The sequence below is a fragment of the Pleurodeles waltl genome, chromosome 1_1 (assembly GCF_031143425.1).
Source record: "Pleurodeles waltl isolate 20211129_DDA chromosome 1_1, aPleWal1.hap1.20221129, whole genome shotgun sequence".
In the NCBI taxonomy this organism is placed as follows: Eukaryota; Metazoa; Chordata; class Amphibia; order Caudata; family Salamandridae; genus Pleurodeles; species Pleurodeles waltl.
In genome coordinates, this window is record NC_090436.1 from 667730547 (window position 1) to 667756357 (window position 25811).

The following is a 25811-nucleotide window of genomic DNA, read 5'->3' on the forward strand; positions in this document are numbered from 1 at the left end:
ATAATTATTTAGCATCTAGACAGGCCAACTACTATAAACAAACAAAAATGTTAATAGAATTGGCAGACATCATATTGTTCTACAACTTTTTTATCCATGAAGGACCATGGTACCATTAAAAAAGAGGAGCGATTAGTTTCAGGTTTGGCCTTTTTTATGCCAGCCTTTTTATGGTTGGTTTGAAAGCGAGAATGCCTGGTCTGGAAATGTAAGTTACTGGACACAATGGGCCTTATCCCCACGCTAAGTTACACTTTTGAGTATGTTTACACTTGGTAGTAAGTTTACTATTTTCAGTATTCACAAACTCTGAGTGTATACTTACTACAAAAGTGTAAATTACATGTCTCCACCTCCAGCTTAAGCAATAGGCTTACTCCTATGTGAGTGGATGACATCCCTCTCTAAATTCCCCCATGACCCTTCCTAAACCTCTCTTACTCCTTCCCAATCCCATCCTCTTTAGTAGTAAGTCTGCCCCTTTTTTCCACCCCCCCCCCCCCCCTGTAGGATCGGAAAACTCTGCACATATACATGTAGGCAAAGTTTACACTTTGGAAAATGTCAGGCCAATTTGGATTATCTTTTGGAAGATAAATAGATGATGTGATAGTCATCAGGGCTTCAGCTGTGAAAGAAATGAAAGGCTACTGTTAATGCCTAAATGACAATCCCTATAATGTAACATTTACGATGTCCATAGATGAAGATAAAATGCCCTATCTAGATTTCTAATTGTACCAAACTAACAGCAGAATACAAAAGAGATTATTTAGAAAGAAAACTGCTCCTAATTACATACTTAGAGCTGATAACGGACATTCGATGTCTGTCATCACTTATACAGAAATGACTAACATAAGTACAAACTGTTGTGAAGAAAGCCACTTTGAGAAAGAAATGTCAGCTTTAGAAAACAGATTGCAAATCAGAAGATACAATGATACTGTTTTAAAAAGGCTGAAAAAGAAAGCGATTAAGAGAACAAGTACATTGACTAATGGAAATCAAAATAAACAACACAATTCTAAAAGAGAAGTAGCCTTTATCACAACAAACAACAAGGATATGGAATTCTCAAGCAACACTGGGATGTATTAAAAGGGGTTCAAGACTTGTGTAATGCAATTGCTAACAAACCCAAGTTGACTTATCATAAGGGCAATACCATAAAAACCCCCTAAGAAGGAAGGCAGCATTAATTATTTTCGAACTCTTCCAAATGTTTTTTATACATGTAACAACTGCAAAGTGTGTAAATAGGGTGTAAATAAGATCCAAGAATTCAGTTACAATAATAGTACCAAAATACACCATTCAGCATTTTCTTAATTGTAATAGTACATTTTGTGTACATGCTATTAAGAGTACCTGTAAAATGATATATGTTGGCAGTACAATATGCCAGCTGAAAATTGGAATGCAAGAACACAGAAGAGCAATAAGGAACAATGATCGTAAAAGCCCATTAGCAAACCATATGTCTAAACAACTTAGACAGAAGAAAGACTTCACATTTTATAGATTTGATTTATATATAAGGCTTCACCCATGGGAGATGATAGGATGTTAATGTTGAGCCAACGAGAAGCAAAATGCATAGTTGTTCAAGGACAGTGAACAAGGGGCTTAATGTGCACAGTGAATTTCGAATTTCATGTCTTTTGTTTAATAAAACTGATGCCTTAAAATATTGTAGATCCATCTGTTATGTTGATGCATATAATGTTTTGATTGGTGTTATTGTCATCACCTTTATATACATACTATATACATCTCAACATATGTAATTTAATATGTGAAATTGGCTAATAACCCAAAAATCCAAGAAAGAATAAAAAAATGATCTATTAGAATGAAACACAGATTTACAGAACCCAATGCTAGTAATTGCACCCACCTAATAAATGAGGACCTGCCACTTCCTAAGTATTTTATGATCTAGCTAGTATATTAAGACTTTTATATACTCATTGTTGCTGCATTGTTGTCATTTCCTTTCTTAAATCCTTCAGCTGGCAATGAATGTGTGCTACTAATAATCAAATGTGTACTACCAGTTATTGACCAAGGCATAATTTCTGAGTACAATACCTGAAATGTGGCAAATGTTCAGACCCTTGTTTCCTAGTTTTCAGTCCCCTTGGACTTTTCCCCAGGTAAACATTGGCAGGTGAAACCTTCACCCTCTTCAAATGAGCACATGGAAATCCACTTACTAAGCTCTTAGACAACCTCACCTCATTGAAGACAAACCCATTTCCCCTCCTTTGTTACCAGAGAGTACCACACCTATCAAGGGGGTAGAGAGGACTGAGTGGGTAAAACAGATTACCAAGTTCAAACTGAAAATCTGAACTCTGAAGCACTGTACCGAGATCTGAAGAAAGAATATTATGAGGAATAATTACTTGACTCACAGTCTTGTCTAAGAAAGGGTGACATGAATTCACAAAGGTTGGGCAGGGTAAGGAGCAGGAACATTGAATTGATAGATGACAAATATTTTTACATTCACCGTCATTTTTTATTCTCTGATTAAGAAGTTATAGTCCCAGTGCTCTGGCTTGGGGAATGCCACTTCAAGCGAGAAAGCTAAGAAGTGTGAGACAGTGTGGCCCAGATGTTAGTTAGAAATAGCTACTCATCTCATGTACTGCCAAAAATATTGAGAGGGTTAGACAGACATCCAAGAAGGTGTCCGGTAGTTGGGAGCCCCTTTTGGTACTCTTTCTGTAGCTGCGGAGAGGGTAAACATGATAGAGACTCCTAAGCAGAAGCAGGGCTCTCACTCAATAGTTTGCCAGACTCCAAAGAAATAGAAGTGAGAAGATGTCTCAGACATGCCAGCATGTGCCAGTACCAGACTAATATGTATCATCCCTGCTGCTCAGAAGACTTGGAACAGTTTTTGCTACTACTGAAGAGAACAGTAGGCCCTTCAGTACTGCAAAGAAGGGCAACGGAGCAACTTAGGTAGAATGCATACATTTTGACACCATCAGTTATGGGGAGAAACCATCTCATGGAAAGGAGACTCTTTTATTGTGGATAAAGCTGGACTGCCTGGAGAGTGGACAAATGTACAGTGTTTTGAAAATGACTGAACTTTAGCCAACATTAATATTTTTTTTTGCTATTCTGAGACATCAATTTACAAATTGGCTCAGGCCAGGATACTCAAAGACTGGGTCTGCTGCCAACAAGGAGGAGTATGCACTGAGGTCGACATGAGATAAGACAGTGACTGCACATAGCACTGAGAGGCATACTTAGCCCTGTGCACTGCCGGTGCATCATTTTTTGTGATGCACCAGCGGCACATAGTGCAGGCCCATATCTACAAGGCCAAGTAAAGCTACTTTGCATGGCTTTTTGTGGCCTCATAGAGATGGTGCAAGGCAACACAGCACAAGCTGCTGCGTTGCCTTACACTGCATTTGGGGAGGCATTCCACGGGCGTTTCAGTGGGTGTTCCTGCACAATACTCATGAATTCTGACACTTTCCCAGATGTACAAGAATCTGTAAACCGAGGGATGCGTCAAAACCTTAAGCCTCCGAAGGGCAGTGGCAATGAGGGGAAATATCTTTATTTCTCCTTGTTTTTTCCTTTTTCCATGTGTGCTGCATTCTGCAGGACACACAGAAAGAGGAAGACGCCTCTGTGGACTGTTTTTGTCCCGGAATGAGCCCTTCCTGCACAAAAAACAATCATGCTGACAACATAGAAACGCATTGGTGCTAGGCAGCAATTTATGAGCCTGCGCAACGGACAAAGACCAAAATGCACAGTATCTTGTAAACACAGTGCATTTCTGCCCTTTCCCTGTGGTGCAGGGCAGCGCAGCAAGGTTACTTGCTGCACTACCCTGCACCACTGGGCTTGTAGATATGCCCAAGGGTGCCCTATGGAGAAATCTCCATCATATGAGTCCAGTGTTTAAAGATCATGGTGCCCCACCACCCTTCTTCTACAAACTGATTTATTTTACAAAGGAGAATCAAGGTGTGAGGTCAAGCTGCACCTGACATCCGGATCCTACTTTTGCAGCTGGGATCTATGAAAGCAGGCCAGCGCTGAAGATCGTTGCTGATGAATAGGGGTGATCCACAGGTTGATGTTAAAATGTCGCTGTTTGAAGAGTGTTTGCATGGCGACATGGGTGAAGTGGTCTTTGTCCTACCCTGCATGGTATCTTGAGGGTATCCACTACACAAAGTGATCCATGTTGAAAAACTGATGAGGAGACATCTAAACTGCTTGCGTGTTCCATTTCTTGGCGCTAGAAGCGATAGTTTGTAGTATTACCAAATTAATAGATATTCAATTTAGTGACCTGGAAAAAACAAAAGTCAGAGTTGGTGCTGCTGCGATTCGAACTCATAGCATATGGGTCACAGGCAGATATCTGCAGAGTATTTAAGTCACACAGCCATTTTCCTAGCTTTTATACTGACAATATTGGTATCTTCCTCCATTAGAAGACAGCCCTGACGACATTCGAAACATGTATGCCACATTCCTGCTTTTTTACAGTTAATAATTTATCTCCAAAATGAATCCTACTTGTCAATTAATTTTTCGACAGCTGATTGAAACCTTTCATTCCGGACCTTTCCGTGTAACTACGGTTTCAAAAGTCCAAATTACAGACTTCAGGTGCTAAATGTTGCGGCCGGATTTCTGCTCAAACTCCATCTTTGGGACCATATTTCCCCGGCTCTAGGTTCCGCTGTTCTCGAGGGGAGGGACCTACTACAAGGCACAAATCCTACTGGCTGACAGGCACTGATGTTCTAAGTGAAAATCTATTCACTTTCGCTAGATTCCCAAGTCACCTGCAATTTTTTTTACCAACGTGTAGTAATGCATAATTAACAGAAGCAGGCCCTGAGCAGTACACGCGTTCACGGACTGTGGACTGAGGCGCCAATAAGGGCCCTGAGGAATCCATCTCCACCACTGGGACTCCGAAATAAGTTGACAGTAGCGTGTCAAATTCCAGGCCAGGGGCTGGGGTCGGTCATTTCTAATTACTAGTGAAAAGACTGTCTGTTGTTAAGTGAAGATGTTTTTTTTACCCCGTCATGTGCATTCCAAAGGCACTCCGGAAGATACCTTTGAGTGATTAATTCTGGTGAAAGGTATTATTCATGCTGACGTGCGGAGCTCCACATAAAGTATCCCTGCAGCTTATTTCCATATAATTGCTGACGTGGATGCAATAGTTGTGAGCATGGGTTTCAAGACATATTATTCCGTGGCTTATGAAAACTGATAGCATCCAGTTATTCAGCCAGCGCCAAACATTAGGATTCAGATTAATTCAAGGTTTGCGAAAGTGCTCGCGAGCGCGAATCTGCCTCAATCAAATTCCGAGTGGTAACTTTTCTTAACACTGAAAGTGGACCCATCTGTTACACCAAAAGAGCTTCACGCCTTGAGTGGCCAATCGCGTTCTAATGCATTCAAAGGTGGTACATCAAACACACACAAGGTGATCGAGGGAATCCTTGCAATAAGTCTAACCACTGGCAATCGCTCGGGGCAGCATTCCAACCTTTGCTCTTTTGCCCACCATGCCATCTCCGTTTGAACCCAGCTACATGCCCTTTGTGTGTTGATGTACAGCCCTGAGTGGAAAGGGCATGTCTCGGTCCAGGCTCTGTGCTCAACTCCTGTGAGCAGCCTGTGCCCAACCCCCATAGAAAAGGCATTTTTTATTTTTTTTTAAATAATTTTTGCATGGATTAACAAATCTGCACAAAGCTTTTCCAAAAAAAGGTTACCTTGAGTTCTGGTACCTCGGACCCCAGCGAGCCGGGGGACCAAAAAAATATTTTAAAAGAAGGGTTTGGGTGGTCAACTGCCATTGTGCAGGCCATAGGCCATATGTGGTTGGAGTTGGCAGCCTGTAGTGGGATGTACACAGAAACAGCCCGCTTCTGCACACGGCTGAAAGCTGTGTGCAATGCGGAGTTTAGGTACTTCTCGTGGGTTGGGTTCAATGCCTGGCCTGTGCAGCATAGGTTTGGGTGTCCACTTGGGGGCTGGGCACCTGCAAGCAAGCGGTTGGCTGTCCAGGGGAGGTTAGCAGAAACCTTCCAGTCATGCACAGCACAGGGTTAGGGGCTTGCAGGGGGCCAACACCTGCTGGGCAAAGCCAGAAGCTTTTCGCAGTGGAAAATTAAATGCCCAAGCTGATTTTTGTGTAGAGCCCTGTTGCCAACTCATGCTCCACGGGGTTAAATTAAAAAAAACATTAGAGGGCATGCAGAACCCTAAGGCCATGGGGACCACCACATCCCTGGGGTCAGCCTTGTGCAGAACAAAAGAGGGGGGCTGCATGTCCCCCCTCCTAGAGCCATTTACGGCTTTGGGGATGACCACTGCCATGGCCGGCTCCTATTATCTCCCTAGGTGCCCCCCCTCATTAGACACTGTTTGTTTTGCTTGGGAGGAAGTGTGACGGCTCCCGCCAAGCAAAAGCAAGCACTCCGCTTCCAGCAAGCGGGAGAAGAGCTGTCAAAAGTCTCCCACTTGCTGGCAGCAGAGATTTCATCTCTTTCCCTGCCCACAGACATGTAGGCAGGAAAAGAGATGAAAATATTACTCCTTCATGCAGGGGGCTACATTTCAAGCAGCTCCCTGCATGGGGGAGCAATGCCGGCTCCTGCAGGAGGTGGGAAGCCAGCTGGGTCCGCAGGGGCCTTGAGGCTTCTCTGGTGAGTTATAGGTACCTTAAGGCATGAGTTATAGTTACTTGAAATAACCATAACTATAACTACAGAATTAACAAGTGCGGGAGACAACGCTTGTTTTTTAAATTTTATGATTCAACCATACCGTACCCTGGCCCTTTGTCTTATTTTTTATGTTTATTTCTGGGACAAGATGGTTGCCAACACTTCCTGGTTTGAAGTGTTGGTAGCCAATCAGAGCTCTGCATTTTCCTGCACAAGCTTGTCATTATTCGTGAGTCGTTGACGCCAGAAGATACACAAATTTTGGTTTCCTTCAATTCCTCAAAAACTACTAAACATATTTACACCAAATAACTAAAAGCGCAATCTGCGTAATGAAAGCTAGATTTTTGCCAAATTTCCTGTAATTCCGTCTAGTGGTTCAGGCTGTAGTTCTGTTCAAAGCTCCTATGGGAATTAACATGGGAAATGCATGTTTTTGACCCCGCCAAGTTTCTCCACCCCTGCTTGATGGATCACCCCGAAACTTTCCGTGTGCAACAAGAATCACCGGCATACTTTAAAAAAAAATATTTCATGAAAGGCAAGAAAGGAAAGATATATTCAATTCAACGCCTTTTCTATGGAAACATGGTCCTAACTATAACTACCTACTGGCGACTGACAGTAGGTAATATATATATATATATATATATATATATATACATATCTATATAACATGAGTAAGCCTTCATGGCTTCAAAGCTTGTATTTTTCAGAAAAGCAGTCTTGACTGTGGATTATTTCAGGTAATTCACAGTGCTGATTTCATTTGCAGGATATTTAGCTTCCTTAAACAAATAAAAAAAGTTATGTTGATTTCCTCTTTCTTCAGTGCTGGTAAACAATGGTTTTACAATGACATTACTGCTCTCAGGGCATTAATCACTGTCCCTGACAAGTTGACCCTTGCAGGCCCATCCTTGATGCAGACAACTTCTCTACCAATGAATGCTCCTTAGTGTGTGAAAATAAACATGAAAATACAGACACTTGTCTGCAAAATGTTGCACTGTCAAACATTGTACTTTATTTTCTTTCTTTATATGTGTCTTGTTAAAACTACTGTATAATATCAATGGACTCAAAAAGAAAAGCACATTTTATAATGCATGTTCTTTTGACTTATAATAATGCACATTGATGTATAAATCTCATTTTAAATATTGGTACACTATCCTCAACCAAAAACACACATTTCTCAAAGCATTGAGAGACATATTGGCAGTGTCAGGCAAATAATGAATGTAAAACGGATGACTCCCAAACAATTCTAACTTTCTAAAGATATAATTCTGAAGATGTAATAGAAACAATATAATTAAAAAAAAATAGAAAAAAGAGGTTTGGGAGGCTTATTAACCCATAAAAATGGGGGTTGGTGGGTATCCCGTTGAAATGATTTTTTATTTATTTTGGTTAATAACATAGTTATATCAGAGGGGGTTGGCTGCCTGTGCAGGGTTGATCACAGGGCCTGGGTGTGAGACCAAGCTTGCAGGCAACCCTTGTTACACACTTTCTGGGCAGTGGTAGTTGGGCACAAACAGAGGAATGCCTGCAGAGGATTAGGTGCATGCCCAGGGACCAAGCCCCAATGTATACAGTGAGGGATGGGTGCCAGCGGAGGGCTGGGCACAAGGCCTGTTAGTGTGGTCATGCCCCGCAGCTAACCCTCTCTGCACACATCCCAAGGCTTTGCACAGCAGGAGCTGGATGCTCGTGGAGGGTTGGGCACTGGGGCAGTTTAAAGTATGATTTAAAAAAACCTAGAAATTCACTGGAAAAAAAAAGAGGTTAAAGCGCTGTTATATTTAGCTATTCAAAAGAGAAATGAACTAACATTTAAAAACCCAAACTACACTGAAATATTCCACTCACAGTTTAGTCAATTAACTGTAACTTGCTTCCATCATGCACTGCTTATCACCTCCCATATGACATCACTTACGACATGGTAAATGACATCAACGATGACTCATTAGATTTCAAAGACAATACAGTTCAAATTACTAATGAGTACTGTCTCCAAGATAATATGTGCCCTGCATTTTAAGAGTATGCCTCATACTCCACTTAAATAAGATTCGGAGGGAGTAGATTGAATAGGTATTTGGACAAGATGCTTTCTTGATGGCATAAGTCTTTGATTAATTTTCATCTCCACTTTGGCTTTTTATAAACCACAGTCCCTTCTGACAATCATCACAACAACCAACCTATATGCCTCTTGACCATTCTAGTGTGTGATTACAGAAGGTTCCCTCTGTACCTCCCTCCAGTGTGCCATTTGAATACCCTGAGTAGGGGAAGATTCAGGGTCGGCTGGCATTGATGAGCATGAGGGGCACTGACCTACAACTTTGGGGTACTAACAAGAGAATGATAAGAGCTCAAAACAGCTGCAAACAAATAACAAATTGCAGTTGCTGCTCAGAAACAAACTGGGCTGAATCTGTGGATTTGAGAGATTGTGGTGGGTTGGAAGGATGGCCTCCAGCACATTCACTGCTACTGGTCCAGCAAGATCTCCCTCGCCCAGGAAAAAAAAGCTAAAGCAGTGATAATATAGTGGTGGGTTTCAATGTAAAGTATGGGATTTAATAGTGGGTGTTAACATCACTGGCCCAGGGCGAGATTGCACGACTGCCTTAAACAAAATGGCCGGGGTAGAGCTGGTCGAGAGAGAGAGTATTAGAATGGGTGTGGCATCAGTGATCTCTGCTCTCCCTGCTTCATGCAAGCCAGCAACTACTGTTATTGCTAGCTGGTCTGGAGCCTAGGGTGGAGGAGACCACGTGGTTCAAAGAGAAAGGTACTGCATGTTTTTCAGGGCAGACAGTTGAGTTCACATGTTCCAGACCTGACCAGACAGAACGTGTTAAGTGTAGGAGGCTTGCCTGCTTTGTAGTGGGTACATATGGTACTTACACCTTATGCCAGGTCCAGTTATCCCTTATTAGTGAAATGTAGGCAGTCAGGCTTATCTAGGAGACATGCAAAGCTCATGCAACACCACCGTAGTCACACAGTACTCACACACATAAAAAAAGAAACACTCAGGCCCATATTTATACTTTTTTAGCACCACATTTATGTAATTTTTTGACGCAAAAGTGGCTCAAACTTAAAAAATATATTTTGTAAGTTTGCGCCACATGTGCGTCAAAAAATTATGCAAATGCGGCGCTAAAAAAGTATAAATATGGGCCTCAGTGTTACAAAAATAAAGGTACACAAATGCCAAAAATACCATAGAGTCTATACTCCCTTAGGAGGTAAGTAATACACAAATTATATATACTAGTATGCAGAAATGTGTATAAAAACAGTTAGAAAACAGTGCAATTAGAGAAAATCACAATACTTCAAAATGGGGCTGGGGGAACACAAACCATATACTAAGAAAGTGGATTTCCCACCTAGACAAGTGTAGTATGTAGTCGGTCCCTGGGAGTAGTAGAAAACACCAAAGGTCAGTACTACAACCCACCCCAGCGCCCAGGAAAGCAGGAGTAAAACACAGTAACTTTCCCAGAATACACAGAAACACAATGTTAAACCTGACTGCTTTAGGATGGTCGCCCCCAACTTTTTGCCTGCCTCCCTCCACTTTTTGACACTGTTTTTGCTGGTTTTAGGACTCTGCGCACTTTACCACTGCTAACCAGTGCTAAAGTGCATATGCTTTCTCCCTTAAAACATGGTGACATTGGTTCATACCCAATTGGCATATTTAATTTACTTGTAAGTCCCTAGTAAAGCGCACTACATGTTCCCAGGGCCTGTAAATTAAATGCTATTAGTGGGCCTGCAACACTGGTTGTGGCACCCACATAGGCAGCTCCCTAACCATGTCTGAGGCCTGTCATTGCAAGGCCTTTGTGTGCAGTTTCACTGCCACTTCGGCTTGGCATTTAACAGTACTTGCCAAGCCTTAAACTCCCCCCTTTTCTACATATGTCACCCCTAAGGTAGGCCCTAGGTAACCCAGAGGGCAGGGTGTTAAGTAGGTAAAAGACAGGACTTATATCTGTGTGTCTTATATGTCCGAGTAGTGGAAAACTCCTGAATTCGCTTTCCACTGCTGTGAGGCCTGCTCCTTTCATAGGCTAATATTAGAGCGACCCTCAAATCCTATATGAGTAGTAGATTCTGATTAGAAAGGGGTAAACAGGTCATATTTAGTATGGCCAGAATGGTAATGCAAAATCCTGCTTATTGGTGAAGTTGGGTTTTATATTACTATTTTAGAAATGCTACCTTTAGAAAGTAAGCATTTCTTTGCAGTTAAATCCTTTTGTGCCTTACGGCCTGTCTCCAATCCATGTCTGGGCTAGGCTGGTTTATAGCTCCCTTATGCATTTCACCCAGACAACCACAAACACAGGATGCTCAGTCACATCTGCACACATCTGCATACTTAATGGGTCTTCCTGGGCTGGAAGGGTAGAGGGCCTGACACTTACATTTAAAAAAACTGTGGCCTGCCCTCACACAATGCACTGCCTGTCCCTGGCAGAAGGGTTGTACTGAAAGGGGACCTTGTGTATTTCAAAACCACTCTCCCCCACTTCAAAGGCACTTTTGGGTATATAAACTGGTTCCCTGACCCCACCAAAGCAAACACTTCTTGGGACAGACACTCTGCACTAGAACATGCAACCTGCCAAAAGAAGCTGCCTGGCTGCCCAAAGGACTCACCTGGACTGCTTTGCTGTAAAGGACTGCTGCCTTGCTGTTGCCCTGCTGCCTTGCTGGGCTCTGGCTCTGCTGAGAAGTGCTCTCCAAGGGCTTGGATTGAGCTTGTGTCATGTTTCTTGATGTCTCAGGGCCAAAAATACATCATCTCTGCATAGAAACTCCTTGTGCAGTGAAAATTGATGCACAGCCTGCCAGAATCGACACGCAGCCTGTCCAGCAGTGAGAAAATCACTGCATCGCCAAACCAGAACGACGTCCGGCTCCCCGAGTGGAGATTGACACAGCGCCAATGTTGCGACTGGAACTTCAACGCACAGCCCACCAAATCGTCGCATCACCGAGCCAGAACGATGCAGCCTGACTTCCTGTGAGAGGAATCAACACAGTGCCAGTCATGCAGCAGAAACTCCACCGCATCGCCCACCAGATCAACGCAACAGCTATGACTCCATCCTGTATGCCCAGAGTTTCCACGCATCGTCCCTCGGCTTCAACAGACCCCGCATCACAAAGAGGATTCAAGCCTGCGCAACAGAAATCGTGCAAAGCCCTTGCCGCACGGAAAAGAATCGATGCATCATCTGTGTGTGCCCGGAAAATCGACGCACACCTACCTTTTTACACCCATCTCCTCCTCTGCGATCTTTGTGCATGTAATTTTGACGCAAACCAGGTACTTTGTGCTTGCAAGAGACAATTGTTGCTTTTGAGAACTAAAAGACTCTTCTTATCATTATCAAAGTGATATTTCAACTTGTGATGATCAAATCTTGATCGTTTTGACCTTAACTTAATCAGATAAATATATTTTATTTTTCTAAACCTGTGTGTTGTCTTTTTGTGGTGTTCTCACTGGGTTATTGAATGATTTATTGCACAAATACTTTACACATTGCCTTCTAACTTAAGCCTGACTGCTCAGTACCAAGCTACCAGAGGGTGGGCACAGGATAATTTGGATTGTATGTGACTTACCCTGACTAGGATTGTGGTCCTTGCTTGGACAAGGGTGTATACCTCTGCCAACTAGAGACCCCATTTCTAACATTGACACACAAGAAAAAAGATTATGATAGAACCAGAAGAGACTGCAAGACACCAACAGTGGATTCCTGGACCTGAAGACCTGTAGAAGAAGGGGACCAAGTTCAAAAGCACAGAAGAGTCTAGGGAGAATCGGAGCCCCTGCTAACACTGATGTAGGTGCAAAAGAAGAACCACCAGTGAAGAAGAACAGTCAGTACTGCACCCAAGAAGACAGATTCGGGCTCCTTGGTTGGTGCAGATGATGTCCCACACTAGATGGAGTATTGCAGTCTGGTTTGCGTCGCTGGAGTCTGCTAACAAACCTTGGCACATGCAAAGCTCGCTGTTAGCGGAAAAGGGTGCTGCCTGGGACCAGGAAGAACCAGGTGGACTTTACCCAGGAGCAGGAGTCAGAGGGGGCTCTCAGAAACTCAGAGAGCACACAGAAGACCAGACAGTGTGCACAGGAGAACCACAGCAGGGGGACAAAGGAGATGCAAAAGGAGGCCCTCGCAGTACTATGACAAAGGCTCCCAGGCCACAAGAGAACTACTCAGGAAGATGTGAGTCGCAGGATAAAGTGCTGGAGGCCAGAGCTGCACGGTGTACAAAGAACTTCATGGAAGGATGCCAACAAGCCTTGGCAACTGCCAACACTTGGTGCATGGGGGTACTGTTTTGCATGGGGAGGCAGGCTCTTACCTCCACCAAAGTTGGACAGTAGGATGTCAGGACTGTCGGGACCACTTCAGTCCACCACCCGTGATGCAGGATCCACGCAGCTCAGCAGGAGAGGGGATCCACACAGCCGGTTGTCAATGCAGTAGGTGTCTGCTGAAGCAGGGGAGTGACTCCTTCACCCTAAGGGAGATTCCTTCGCTCTTCTGGTGAAGGCTGAACACAGGCTGCCCTCTGAGGGTGCATGACCGGGTGCAACAGTTGCAGTTGCTGGGAGGAGCTGAAAATACAATGTTGCAGAAGTCGTCTTTGCTTCTTTGTTGCAGTTTGTAGAATTCCTGGAGGGTCCAGATGCAGTTTCTTCAGTGAGAAGGTGAAGTGGAGGATGCAGAGGATTCCTGCTGGAGTCTTGCTTTTTGTATCTGAAGAACCACCCAAAGGAGAGACCCTAAATAGCCCAGAAAGGGGGATTGGTCACCTAAACAGGTAAGCACCTATCAGGGAAGGGTTCTGATGTCACCTGCTGGCACTGGCCCCTCTGATGCTCCCAGAGTTCCCTGCCAACATGAAATCCAAGATGGCAAACCCCAGGGACCCTCTGGAGGAGCTCTGAGCAACACCCCTGGGGTGATGATGGACACACCCCTTTCCTTTGTCCAGTTTTGTGCCAGAGCAGGGACTGGGAGTCCATGAACCGGTGTAGACTGGATTATGCAAGGTGGGCACCAAATGTGCCTGTCAAAGCATTTCCAGTGGCTTGGGGAGGCTACCCCTCCCAAGCCTGTAACACCTATTCCCAAAGGGAGAGGGTGTAACACCCCTCTTCCAAAGGAAATGCTTTGTTCTGCCTTCCTGGGCTCGAGCTGCTCAAGCAACAGGAGGGCAGAAACCTGTCTGAGAGGTGGCAGCAGCTAGGGCTGCCGGAAAACCTCAGAAGGCTGTAATGGCAATACTGGGGTCCTCTAAGGAGCCCCCAGAGTGCATGGAATCATACAACCAATGCTTGAAAAACCACGGGGGTATGTTTCCTTCATGTTTGATACGAAACATGCCTATGTTCGGAGTTACCATTATGTAGCTGGACGTAGATAGTGACCTATGTCCAGTACACGCATAAAATAGCGTCCCTGCACTCACGAAGTCCGGGGAAATGGTCCAGAAGGTCGTGGGGGCACCTCTGCTAGTGCAGGGGTGCCCTCGCACACAGGTACTCTGCACCATGCCTTCAGGGCTGAAAGGCCTGCCCTAGGGTTGACTTATAAGTGACCTGGTGCAGTGTAAATGGCAGTGAAAGGGTGCATGCACCTTTTTACACAGGCTGCAAAGGCAGTCCTGCAAAAGCCTTTGAATGGGCTCCCTATGGGTGGCAAAAGATATGCTGCAGGCCATAGGGATCCCCTGGAACCCCAATGCCCTGGGTACTATATACTAGGGACTTATAAGGGGACACCAGATTGCCTATTGTGGGTGAAATACTGGGTTACCAGTATGCAGCAACCATAATTTAAGGGAGAGAGCATAACTACTGGGGTCCTGATTAGCAGGATCCCAGTAGATACAGTCAAACACACCGACAAACAGGCCAAAAGTGGGGGTAACCAAGCTAGACAGAGGCTACTTACCTACATTAAAAAGGAAAGGGTTGATCCCTATGAGTCTTTGCCAGTTCTAGCACCTCAAAGGTGAGTTCCCAGACTGGAGGGGCTGTGTGTTGTGGACTGCCCACTCAAGCAGCCTCATGCTGGGCCTGGGTTGTGAGGGCTACAAAGGGATGGATCTATGGGAGTCTGACGCCCTGCCCTACTGCATTCTGAAATTTTGCTCTGCCCTCTCTGTCACGTATCTAAATGTGGTGAGGATGCTGCTCTGTTTTGAAGTACCACAGCAACCTTCTCCAACTGGCTTTCCCCGGGGTGAAATACTGTTTTTCTTGGCTACCTTTCAGCGCTGGCCTTCCCTTTGTTAGTCTGTTTCGTTTTCTATTGTAACGTTTCCAGGGGGAGGGTAATGCCTTTCTCTCTTTCATTGGATGCCAGGCCTTTAACTGGAGGGATGCTCAGCCCTGTGTTTCGACATTGGCAACACAATAGCTGAAAATGTATTTTTCATATGCACACTGGCACTGCTGCACGAAATCAATGGCATCCGTGAGTGATTTGTCATCCGGAGCTGGAACAAGATTAAAGGCAGATGTGAGGCCAAAGGATTTGTTGGGGGTTTTGTGGGGTGTTTAGAAGTACCAGTGTGGATAAGTGAACTCAACAGTCCCAGATAAATGATATAGGGTTTTTCCTCACAGCAAGACGTATTAATTGCCATTATGCTCTCCGTAGTCTCCAATTATGCCGGAGAATGATGTGGACCCCTCACGACCCTAGACCCTAGTGCCACTCCATCTGATGCACAAGCTCTAGGCACACCACCTAAAACCATGTATAATTCAAGGAAACCAGGCCAACGAATATTTGTCAAGACTTTATCCATGTATTACTGAAACGCAATACAGCCTATGTTTCTGTAACCAATAGCAGCAGCATATCTATTTACCAGACAATGAGTCAGTATTTCATCACTAATTTTGCATTACTAATTCAAGGTCGGACTGGGACAGAAATTCGGCCCAGCACTAAATTAAAAGTGTCCCCAATAAGCAACAATCAGATGGCTAAGAAAAGGACTACAGCTCAAGAAGGGAACCTGCTCGTCACATGGCTGGTTGGAGGACTGTTATATGCACCCCCAATAAAAGCCCAGAGTGAAATCCCTTCTAGAGGGAGAAGATGTGGTGTAACAGCCAGAGCTGCCACCTTTGGAACTGTGGAGTCAGTTTTGAGTCTCAGAGTCGACTCAACATCCTGTGATTTTGGGTAAATCTTGGGTTGTACGACGGAACACTGACTTCCTAAACAACTAGTGCCTTAACAACGAGGTCGGAACACCGACCTCGTTGTTACTACTAATGATTTTACCACGAATGCCTTAACAACGATTTTCGTTGTAAAGGCATTCCTGATAAAAGCATTACTAATAGGCACCATGGACCCTACATCCCTCACCCCACTCTCCACCCCCTCCCCAAAACCAAAAACGCCCCACCCCAAAACCTAAAACCCCCTGGCCCCCACCCCCTCCCCAAAACCAAAAACGCCCCACCCCCCCAACCCCGCCTCAAAACCTAAAACCCCCTGACCCCCCACCCCTCCCCAAAACCAAAAACGCCCCACCCCCCCAACCCCGCCCCAAAACCTAAAACCCCCCACCCCCTCCCCAAAACCCAAAACGCCCCACCCCACCAACCCCTCCCCAAAACCTAAAACCCCCTGACCCCCCACCCCCTCCCCAAAACCAAAAACGCCCCACCCCCACAACCCCGCCCCAAAACCTAAAACCCCCTGACCCCTCACCCCCTCCCCAAAACCAAAAACGCCCCACCCCCCTAACCCCACCCCAAAACCTAAAAACCCCTGACCCCCCACCCCCTCCCCAAAACCAAAAACGCCCCACCCCCCCAACCCCGCCCCAAAACCTAAAACCCCCTGACCCCCACCCCCTCCCCAAAACCAAAAACGCCCCACCCCCCAACCCCGCCCCAAAACCTAAAACCCCCCACCCCCTCCCCAAAACCAAAAACGCCCCACCCCCCCAACCCCGCCCCAAAACCTAAAACCCCCTGACCCCCCACCCCCACCCCAAAACCAAAAATGCCCCACCCCCCCAACCCTCCCCAAAACCCAACGCCCCACCCCCCCAACCCTGCCCCAAAACCTAAAACCCCCCACCCCCTCCCCAAAACCAAAAACGCCCAACCCCCCTAACCCCACCCCAAAACCTAAAACCCCCTGACCCCCCACCCCCTCCCCAAAACCAAAAACGCCCCACCCCCCAACCCCGCCCCAAAACCTAAAACCCCCTGACCCCCCAGCCCCTCGCCAAAACCAAAAACGCCCCACCCCCCCAACCCCACCCCAAAACCTAAAACCCCCTGACCCCCACCCCCTCCCCAAAACCTAAAAAAAACCACTTACCTTAGTCGACCCCTTGTCACCTGCGTCGTCCTCCTTCGCCAACTCCCTTCTTTGTACCTTAACCACGCATGTTCGTACTTCAGAACATACGTAGTAAAGGCACAAAATAACGGAGTCGTGGTTAAAAAAAGCGTTGTTGCGCTTTCGTTAACCACGACTTTGTTAAAAAGACGTCGTAATAAAGGATGTTTCCCCTTCATGGATGTGTCCTTGTGGAATGTTACTGTTGCTCATGTAAAGCACTCCAGTACCTTGGTGGTTGAGCTTGCGCTATATAAAACTACAACAAATTTAAGAAAGAGCCTGGTATCTGGCAGCTTCCAAAAACTGTCATCTCGCACCTGGGAAAGCCAGTAGCTACATGAGGGAAGGCAGAGTGGCATGTTTTTGACAAACACAAGCTTGATGGCCCCAAGATTTAAAGCTTAGTAAAAGCACAGAACATCAACAAGATAAGAATAATTCATGGTGCAGCCAACCAGATCATGCTCTACTGTGTAATTTGACTGCTGTGTTGTTCAGAGGCTCACACTACAAGTACAGCAGGTATGACTACAGCATTCATCCACACTTCACCAGGGCGCTATTGGGATAATTCGCTGGTGTTAGACTACATCTTGGTTCTGGCCTAAGAGTATCTGTTTAAAACCGATGGTTCACATACTCTTCCAGCACTGCTTGTCGATCCTCTGCTTTATTGGTATCTAGTCTCCAGGACAGTAGGGAACATGTGCAGATCTACCTTTGGAGCTGTTTGGCATTGCCTACTACCTGTCAAGAGCTAAAAAAAAAAGCTGTTGAGACGGAGAGAGACCATGAGATTGTATTCTCTATGCTCATGAAGAGCCTAAGTTATATCTGTCCTGCTCATCTCCCTAACTGATGTGCAGTGAAACTGGGAAATTATGCAATGTGTGATCTGAGGCGAGTGCCCTGTTTTGCTATTTTAATTTTTCTTGCAGAAATGGAAGACGATCATGAATTTGCGCATTAAAGTCATCTAAAATGTTCTGCCCTATCAATTTTAAAATTCACCTGCTGCCACTGATTAGACTAATAGTGAGTGCAAGCTTGACATTTCCTCACTTGATTGACACAAATGAGGTTGTTCTTTGTCATTACCTTTACCGCATTAGTTTGTAGTGATGGTTTGCAGTAATGGTTCGTGTTCTTCTTTTGAACACAAAAATCTCTGCCACAAGAACACCTACACAGAGTACACTGACTCTTCATGTGCCTGAAGAAAATATTTATGTATGTGTCTCATATTATGTCTTATGTTTTCCAACAGGTTCCATAACAAAGAAGACTCAACCTCTGGACGAGGGTATAAATTTGATGGTCAGGAATGGCTGTGCATTGGTAAGCACCAAGTCTGACTGCTTCAGAACATTGAACATTATTGGACTATACTATATACCAGGATCAAAGTCCTGAAGAAAACCGGGGGCCTTGAGTGAGGCCACAAAAACTGGGTGAAACATGTCGACCAGTGGGGTTGCGGGATTCATAGGTATTTCTAGCATCCCCATAATCATTTTCCTTTGAACATCCCCTTAGAATCTGACAAATATATATCTCTTTGGATTAACTATTTGGATTTTTAACCACTTGTGTTGGATCCCATAAAACAATATCTCCACCCGAAGCACTCCCAAAATTATTTTTGGGCCCAATCCATCCCCCTAAGAATGTCAGATAGGTGAGGCAAACCAGATAATGAAACATGCCACCTACGCTGGTGGGTGCGGGTTGGCCTTCAATTTTATGAAATCCACACATTGAATTATAGGATGTTCATCAACAGTCTTCACTATTTCTGGTGTTACTCTCAAGTACAGGTTGTCTTTTTTGATTTTGTAGTGTCAGACTGGGACGATGCAGTCTTTGGACGGTCCTCTCCTTTCATTCTCCCCTCTTGATAATACATATTACAGAAATGACATACCCCCCCCAAAAAAAAACTCTAGTACAAATGAGCCCACAAGTCGGTTTTCAGCTAGAATTGCAGTTCAGCGGGCTGCGGAACCCTGTGCAGTCAGAATGATTGCAGATATGTGACAGCAGCAGTCACCAATGCAAAAGTAGTGAATGGTCGAGCTTGCTATAAGTGAAGAAAGATTCTGGAGGAGTCTAATGCTTAAAAGTGCCAGGAGTGAACATCCACCTAATAGAATAAATACTTAAAAGTACCAGAGGTGTATGTCCAACCAGTAGAATGAATATTGAAAGACACAGAAAGTGGATACCCACATGGTAGAGCTAATGCTTATAGGTTTCAGAAATTGACACTAACTTTGAAGGAAGCATGTGGTACCAGAGTGAGACTGCGACCTCGAAAGAATGGATGCTTCGGGTGAGGCAAGCGATCTTCTATTCAAAAGTTAGGACCTAGAGATCATCATTATTGAATTTTCACCTGGAAGGAATTAAGTAATAAGTTGGCAGAAGTGGTAGGGTAGGTTTTAATAGTGGTGGGACTGACGGTTTTAAGGAAGGTTTCCTGGAGTGAAAGACAACTCTGTTTATTTTAGATATTACTGTTACATTAATGGCACAAAACAGTGAGATGGATTGCTTGTGAGTAAAACCATGGCATTACGCCTGGAGCCTTCCAAAGCATGTGGCCCAGTGTGAATTATTAGCACCGGGAAGTCAGGGTGGTTGGGATGCAGCTGATATATTCCAACCTCATCCCAGTGTCCGACTCTTTGCATCTGTGTCAGAGCCTCCTTCACTGTGCCAGTGCATCTTTGTCCTGATGTGCAAGTTTCCAAGTCTTGATTTTGTCTACATATCTGTCTGGGTCTATGCCAATGTCTCTGTGCCACCACTCTAGTGTCTCCTGTGCCTTAGGGTTCTGATTTGTGCAGGGTAAGTTCACCCAGGGCCGTCCTAACATACATATATAGCACATACATAAACCACCTCCAAGAAGGGACCGTTGTAGGGATGCATTGATCACTTGTCAAAGGTTCATCCATGGAACTTGGGGAGATAGATGCTCCCACTATTATCATGTTAGAGAGCAAGCATTTCCTCAGCAATTAAAGGAAACTTCTCAGGAAGACCGGATGGGTAGTAGCTAGGATTTCGGCTGCAGCCCCGGGCTTCTCTTCAAGGGCGTTTTCTGGTTGTAGATATGAAGAGATAGATGGTGGACCCTGCCCTCTCCCTGGCTCTTACTCCTTCTACAGCATCCCTGGGCTTCTCTTCAACTAGCATTCTTCTTGTACGTAGAATAAGATAGCGGAAGCTGTCCTGTGCCCTGGCTCCTACTTCTTCTACTGCATTCCTTGTCTTCTCAATGATATTCTTGTGCATAGGAGATGGTGGAGCTATCCTACCCCCCGTCCCTACTTTATGTCAGCCAATCCAGGCGTCAGTGATGCTCTACCTTATTCTGCACCAGATAACTGCTCTGCTGTTCAGTCAGGGAAGAGCAGATGTGATTCCCTTGAGTCTGTAGTTCAATGGCTACACTTATCAGCTAATGCACAAGACAAATGTGTCAACAGACGACATTACTCTCCTCTGCTGTGTAGGCTTCTGTACAGCGTTTAAAACATTGCTAGGGGCTTGTATCACCTTATTAGGAAGGTCGCCATTTGCTCTTCCTGTCTGAGTTTCACAGATTCATCAGAATGTTTTCTTTTGCCTGGACTCTGCTACTTACAAACCACCAGGCGTCTGGTATGAATATGGTGTCTATTGCAGTGAAAGCAGCCTCAGGTGATTGTCAGCTCCGAGCGCTGCACTTGTTCTCAATGAACCTTCTCTCTGCAACTCTTTGAGTACATGACCTGTGCTTGATAACCATAGGGTGATCCTAAATGTCCCTTCCCGGTTCACAGTTGTTGATAGATGTGCTGTGTCCCTCTTCAGTGTATTTTGAATTTTGGTTATGGCTCTGGCACGAGAGGAGTTGCCAGATGTGCATGGGATGCCAGTGTGCTTAGTTGTGGTTGACTCGGGAACGCAAGGTTTTGAAAGATGCAGGAGGAGCAGTTGAGGTAAACTGAATAATTTGAGACGGTGGAGTAAAGCAGAGGTCCATCTGGAAGGCGGGTATAAACCAATAAAAGCAATGACTCATGACAAGGGCCTCTGCGCCGTTTCCATGGACACTTTGAAGGCTTATAATAGCCCCTGATGTTTCTGTGGAGGACCCATCATTATGGGTTTGTCGGGCCTATACTGAAACTTCATTTCAATCGATATGAAGATAGGAGATGATTCAATGCCTTCTACCAGGTGTGAGTGTGTTCCCAAAGGCACAGTTGTGTTGCCCTGTGCCAGTCTCTCCTAGGTCCTTGCTCCTGTGAACCTGGCATCATACCCATTATGCCAGATATGCATGTATCTCTCTAGGTCTTTGCCTGTGTCCTCCCAGCCCTGTGCCGTTATGTCCCAGGCAGGTCTGGCTTTATCATTAGTGGCCCCTGAGCGACAATCTTTTTTGGTACCCCAACCCCACCCTAGGATCTCCTGTTCAGATTTCTGCACTGCCTCCTGGCAAAAGTGCCACTGATTTCGCCATAGCCCCTCTCTCACATACATTTCATTTGTTTTACTATCCTTGTAAAGGCTGGCTTTACTAATACACTCAGCTATCCACATAAAATACAGATCCATTCTTTGCAGCAGGCATATTAACCCTCTGCACTACTTTATGGCAAGTCTAAACTGCTACTGTACAAAACTCTGAACGCTATCTGTCAGGAGTATTAATAACATAAGTTATCTTGGCATTTTTATTGTTGCCTGAGAGCTGGTGCACATGAAACTTTGCTTCAGGTGCTTTTAAATTGTTAGTTATTGCTAAGCACAGTGCCCCCTCCCCTAAGGTCAGTGCCCCCTCTCAGGTCAGTTCCCAGTGTGGCACACCACTCAGACTCCCCTAGAGCTGGCCCTGGCCCCAGAGGCAGAAAGCCCGAGCGCCATGGAGGTGTCTGTCCTACTGTTGTTGGTGTGGCCCCGCCCTCAGAAAAATATATCCTCATCACAATGCATGCAATTTCCCAGGCCCATGTCTCTTTAGCAGTGCTTAATGTGAACCAGTGCTTTCCGGTGCTCGCCACCGGCACGTAATTGTCAACACCAGCACTTATGACAGTCTGACACATGCTGGCACCCTCTAATTTAGAGAAGAGCACAGAAACCGTTGCTTTTTAATTCAATATACATTAAATGATTAATATCTGCTGTCAGGGCCATTCTAACAGCTTTGGGGGGCCTTGAATAGTCAGGATTGTCAGACTTGCAGGAGTGCGATGGTTAGTAGTTGTGTAGCTACTATAGTTGGCAGCGCTGAGAGTGACAATGGCTGGTACAAACGGGAGTGGTCTCCCGATACGGGCACTGTCACCTTTTTTTTTTTTTTTACAAATTAAGCACTGCTCTTTGGTTCTTTCTCCGTTTCTCCTCAGACCTGGGTTCCCCTCAAGCCCGTGTCTCCTGCGCCTCCCAGACCGCAGCCAGTATACCGCTGACCCCGTTTCTGTACTTTTTCCGGTTCTGCCTCCCCAGTCTGAGCTCCATCTCTCACCAGCCTCTTGTTCATATCTCCATGGCCCTGTGCCCATGCCTGTCTAGCTCTCCTTAGCAAAATAGCATTTTAATAGCTCGTATACTGCAACAATGCTGGTTTGAATGCAAATTAGCATATGTATTGGCGTTCCAAAGACAATATACTGCACTTTGGTCCATGATGTACTATAACCACACACTGGCCCTATGCACACGTCGCTCTGACTCCCTGACACAGAGTGGTTTCAACCTCGCATTAGACAAGGAGTCATCTCATTTCTTGATGAAAAAGTGGATCGATCTCATTGAGGCTCAATTGAGAACATGATGGCCGTTCCGTGGTGACTGGATTGAGTTTATTCTCCTTTGGTCTGCAGTACTTTGCTATTATGCTGAACATCGCAGAAGGCCTTTTATTTCTCAGATACATAATTCCGTTATGATTTCCCCCTCGGTTCCCCTCCTTTCCTCTGATGATGGAAGGCAGTCCACTCTTTGTGCATATTTTGGCTCTGTCCTCCCCCTGCAATGGCTCGTCGAGTCTGCATCCCAGGAAAATTCCTTTGTGTCCGCCCCAGATTAATGCTATGTTTTCATTCTCGCTAGAAACCTACGTGTGTTTTTCTAAGGGGGGTGGGAGGGCAGAGAGATGTGGTGGGGGCATATGTGGAAGATGCTGGTCTGCACGTTTCCAAAAGTATTACGTGAACGAATAGCAATTAGGACGCCTTCCACGGAGCTTTGTAGAACTCGCCAAAAGTGCCAGAATCCTTAAAACCCTTCCCTCCTCCTCCTCTCTCTCCAGACACAAGTCAGCAGAGGAAGATGAGAGGCTGCCTGCGTGCAGCTGCCCTTCCCAGCCCACTCTTCTGTGCTCGCTTCAGGAGGAAAAAGCCAAATGCTGATTTTTTTTAATATTCCACATTTTTTGTGCTAGTATCTAACCCTCTACTTGAGATTTTTCTCTGGGGCTTCAGCTGCTTCTCTGGGATTTTATTTGTTTTTGTGATAGACAATTGAAAATGGGGTTTGTCCTGTGTGGTCTTCTGCTGGCACAGCTACAAGTGTACTTCTACTTGACTTGTATCTCACATGTGAACTGCCAGCACAACCCTCCTCCCCCAATAGCGTGGAGGCAAAGGCTTCAGTGGGAGAACAATGGGCGAGTTTTCAGCTTGCTGAGCCTGGGCTCACAGTACAAGCCTCCCAGGAGGAGAGAGCAGGGCCCCACTGGCCACCAGCACCCCATCGTCCTGGTCAGCAACAACAGAAGTTCTTCCTCAGGCTCTGCCAGCTCCGGTACCCCAGATGGACCTGTGCCACCCAGAACAGAGGTCAATTCCTCTGGAAACCAGACGCACAACTCAACCAATGCATCTGAGCCTGGCGCAAGAAGATCACCACCAGGGTACTGGTTCCAAGCTGGCCACCACCAAGGAAGCAGCCGGCGAGCCTCCTCGACAGCAGGTCAAGGGAGGCAGTCGGAAGCTACCTCTGTAACCCCGAGAGGTTTAGGGACATTGCAGCCATCAAAACCAGAAAATGCAGCTACCTCTCAAGGAGGTAATGGAACCAGCGAAGGCAGCCTTCCACTGAGCAACCTGAGGCCAAGAGAAGATGTGATGGTGGGAGATGACCCCTCCAACCCGTACAAGTACTCCGAGGACAACCCCTACTACAACTATTATGACACCTACGAGAGACCAAGGCAGAGGGAGAGGCCTGGCTATGGCACCCGGTACTTTCAGCATGGTAAGGAGCACTGCACATCTGTTCTGTCCTAGAGTTTAGGGTTCCCTTGTCTCTGGGGACACTATGTCACCAGTCGTAGACGTCCCTTTTTTACCAAACCCAAACCACTGTACTTATTTCGAACAGGGTACATTCAAATAAACTAAAGCTACTCCACCTAAAATGCATTGAATTAAGAAAGACTAAAACATGGCGTTCTAGGTGCTATTGGGTCCTCTGGTGGCCATATTGAATCACATATACTGTCTTGCTCAGGAAGTACGATTGGGTGCAATCGATCGTCTTCTAAAAGTATCATAACAGGAATAAAATGAAAAGTATCCAACTCATAGAAAGAATAGCTTCAGTCCTGGCATTCCCTAAACCGGTGTTGATGTGGAACGTGCATCCCCTTAACGCACAGCCAACGCACTGTACACACAACTAATACTCAGGAAACGCATATGTTCACGTTATCTCACAGCTGAGTGTGGTCTGCGCTCACCTAGCATAGATGAAGCGGCTGACATTATTGTTTTATTTCATTTCTAACTGTACATATTTCAAGGGTGTCTTTTTCCCGATATGCAGGACTGCCTGACTTGGTCCCCGACCCGTATTACATCCAGGCTTCCATATACGTGCAGAGGGCTGCCATGTACAACCTTAGATGTGCTGCGGAGGAGAACTGCTTGGCAAGGTAGGTCTCGACTCTTCTCTGGTATGTTCAGCCACGTCCCACAGTGTGCTTCTAAAGCAAGAGCCCTGCCTTGTCGGCTCCCGTCCAGCCTACTTGCAACACACACAGTCTGGCTGCCGCATTCTGTCTGCAAGAATTATTGTCAGCTTTTCGAAAGTTCAGTACAATCTTTTTTTCTACACTACACATGTAAATTGTTCATTTTCACACACCACTCACTGAATGGTGGTGTTTGGTCCGTTAACACACATCCAGTCTGGCAAAATCGAGTAATTGACGCAGATAAAATGATTTGCCCAGGATCACACAGTACTGTAAAGGGGGGAAAGTCGAGAATCAACATCAGACCTTTTAAAAGTAGCCCTGTAGTTACACCTCTACGCTTCTTGTGTTCCAGACAAATGCATGAATGTACGTAAATATTTTGAGGGTTTGATTTTTTTTAATACATTTTTCTGTTCCTCTTTTTCCATTTGTTCCTACGTTTTCAATATGTTAGCTCTTTAAAAAAAATAATTATCACCCTCCCTAACCCGTATTTTTTATGCCTCCATTCCGCACAGTTTTGCTTTTTACTCGTAGTAAATATTTGTATTTGGGTTTCTCTATAAAGATGTACAAAACGCATCTTTTTCGTTTACCTTATTGAAAAAACTTAAATCTCTCGATTTC

The 25811-nt window shown here is 45.3% G+C and overlaps 1 protein-coding gene across 1 annotated transcript in view; it reads left to right on the plus strand.

Annotated features, from left to right (window-relative positions):
• The first annotated feature begins 23511 nt into the window (after positions 1-23511).
• Positions 23512-25811, plus strand: part of LOX (lysyl oxidase) — a 134185-nt gene continuing 131885 nt past the window's right edge. Inside the window, exons 1-2 of the mRNA XM_069227010.1 lie at positions 23512-24460; positions 25031-25139. Of these exons, the coding sequence (XP_069083111.1) occupies positions 23731-24460; positions 25031-25139 (839 nt within the window). The 5' untranslated portion in view covers positions 23512-23730. The remainder of the gene's footprint in view (positions 24461-25030; positions 25140-25811) is intronic.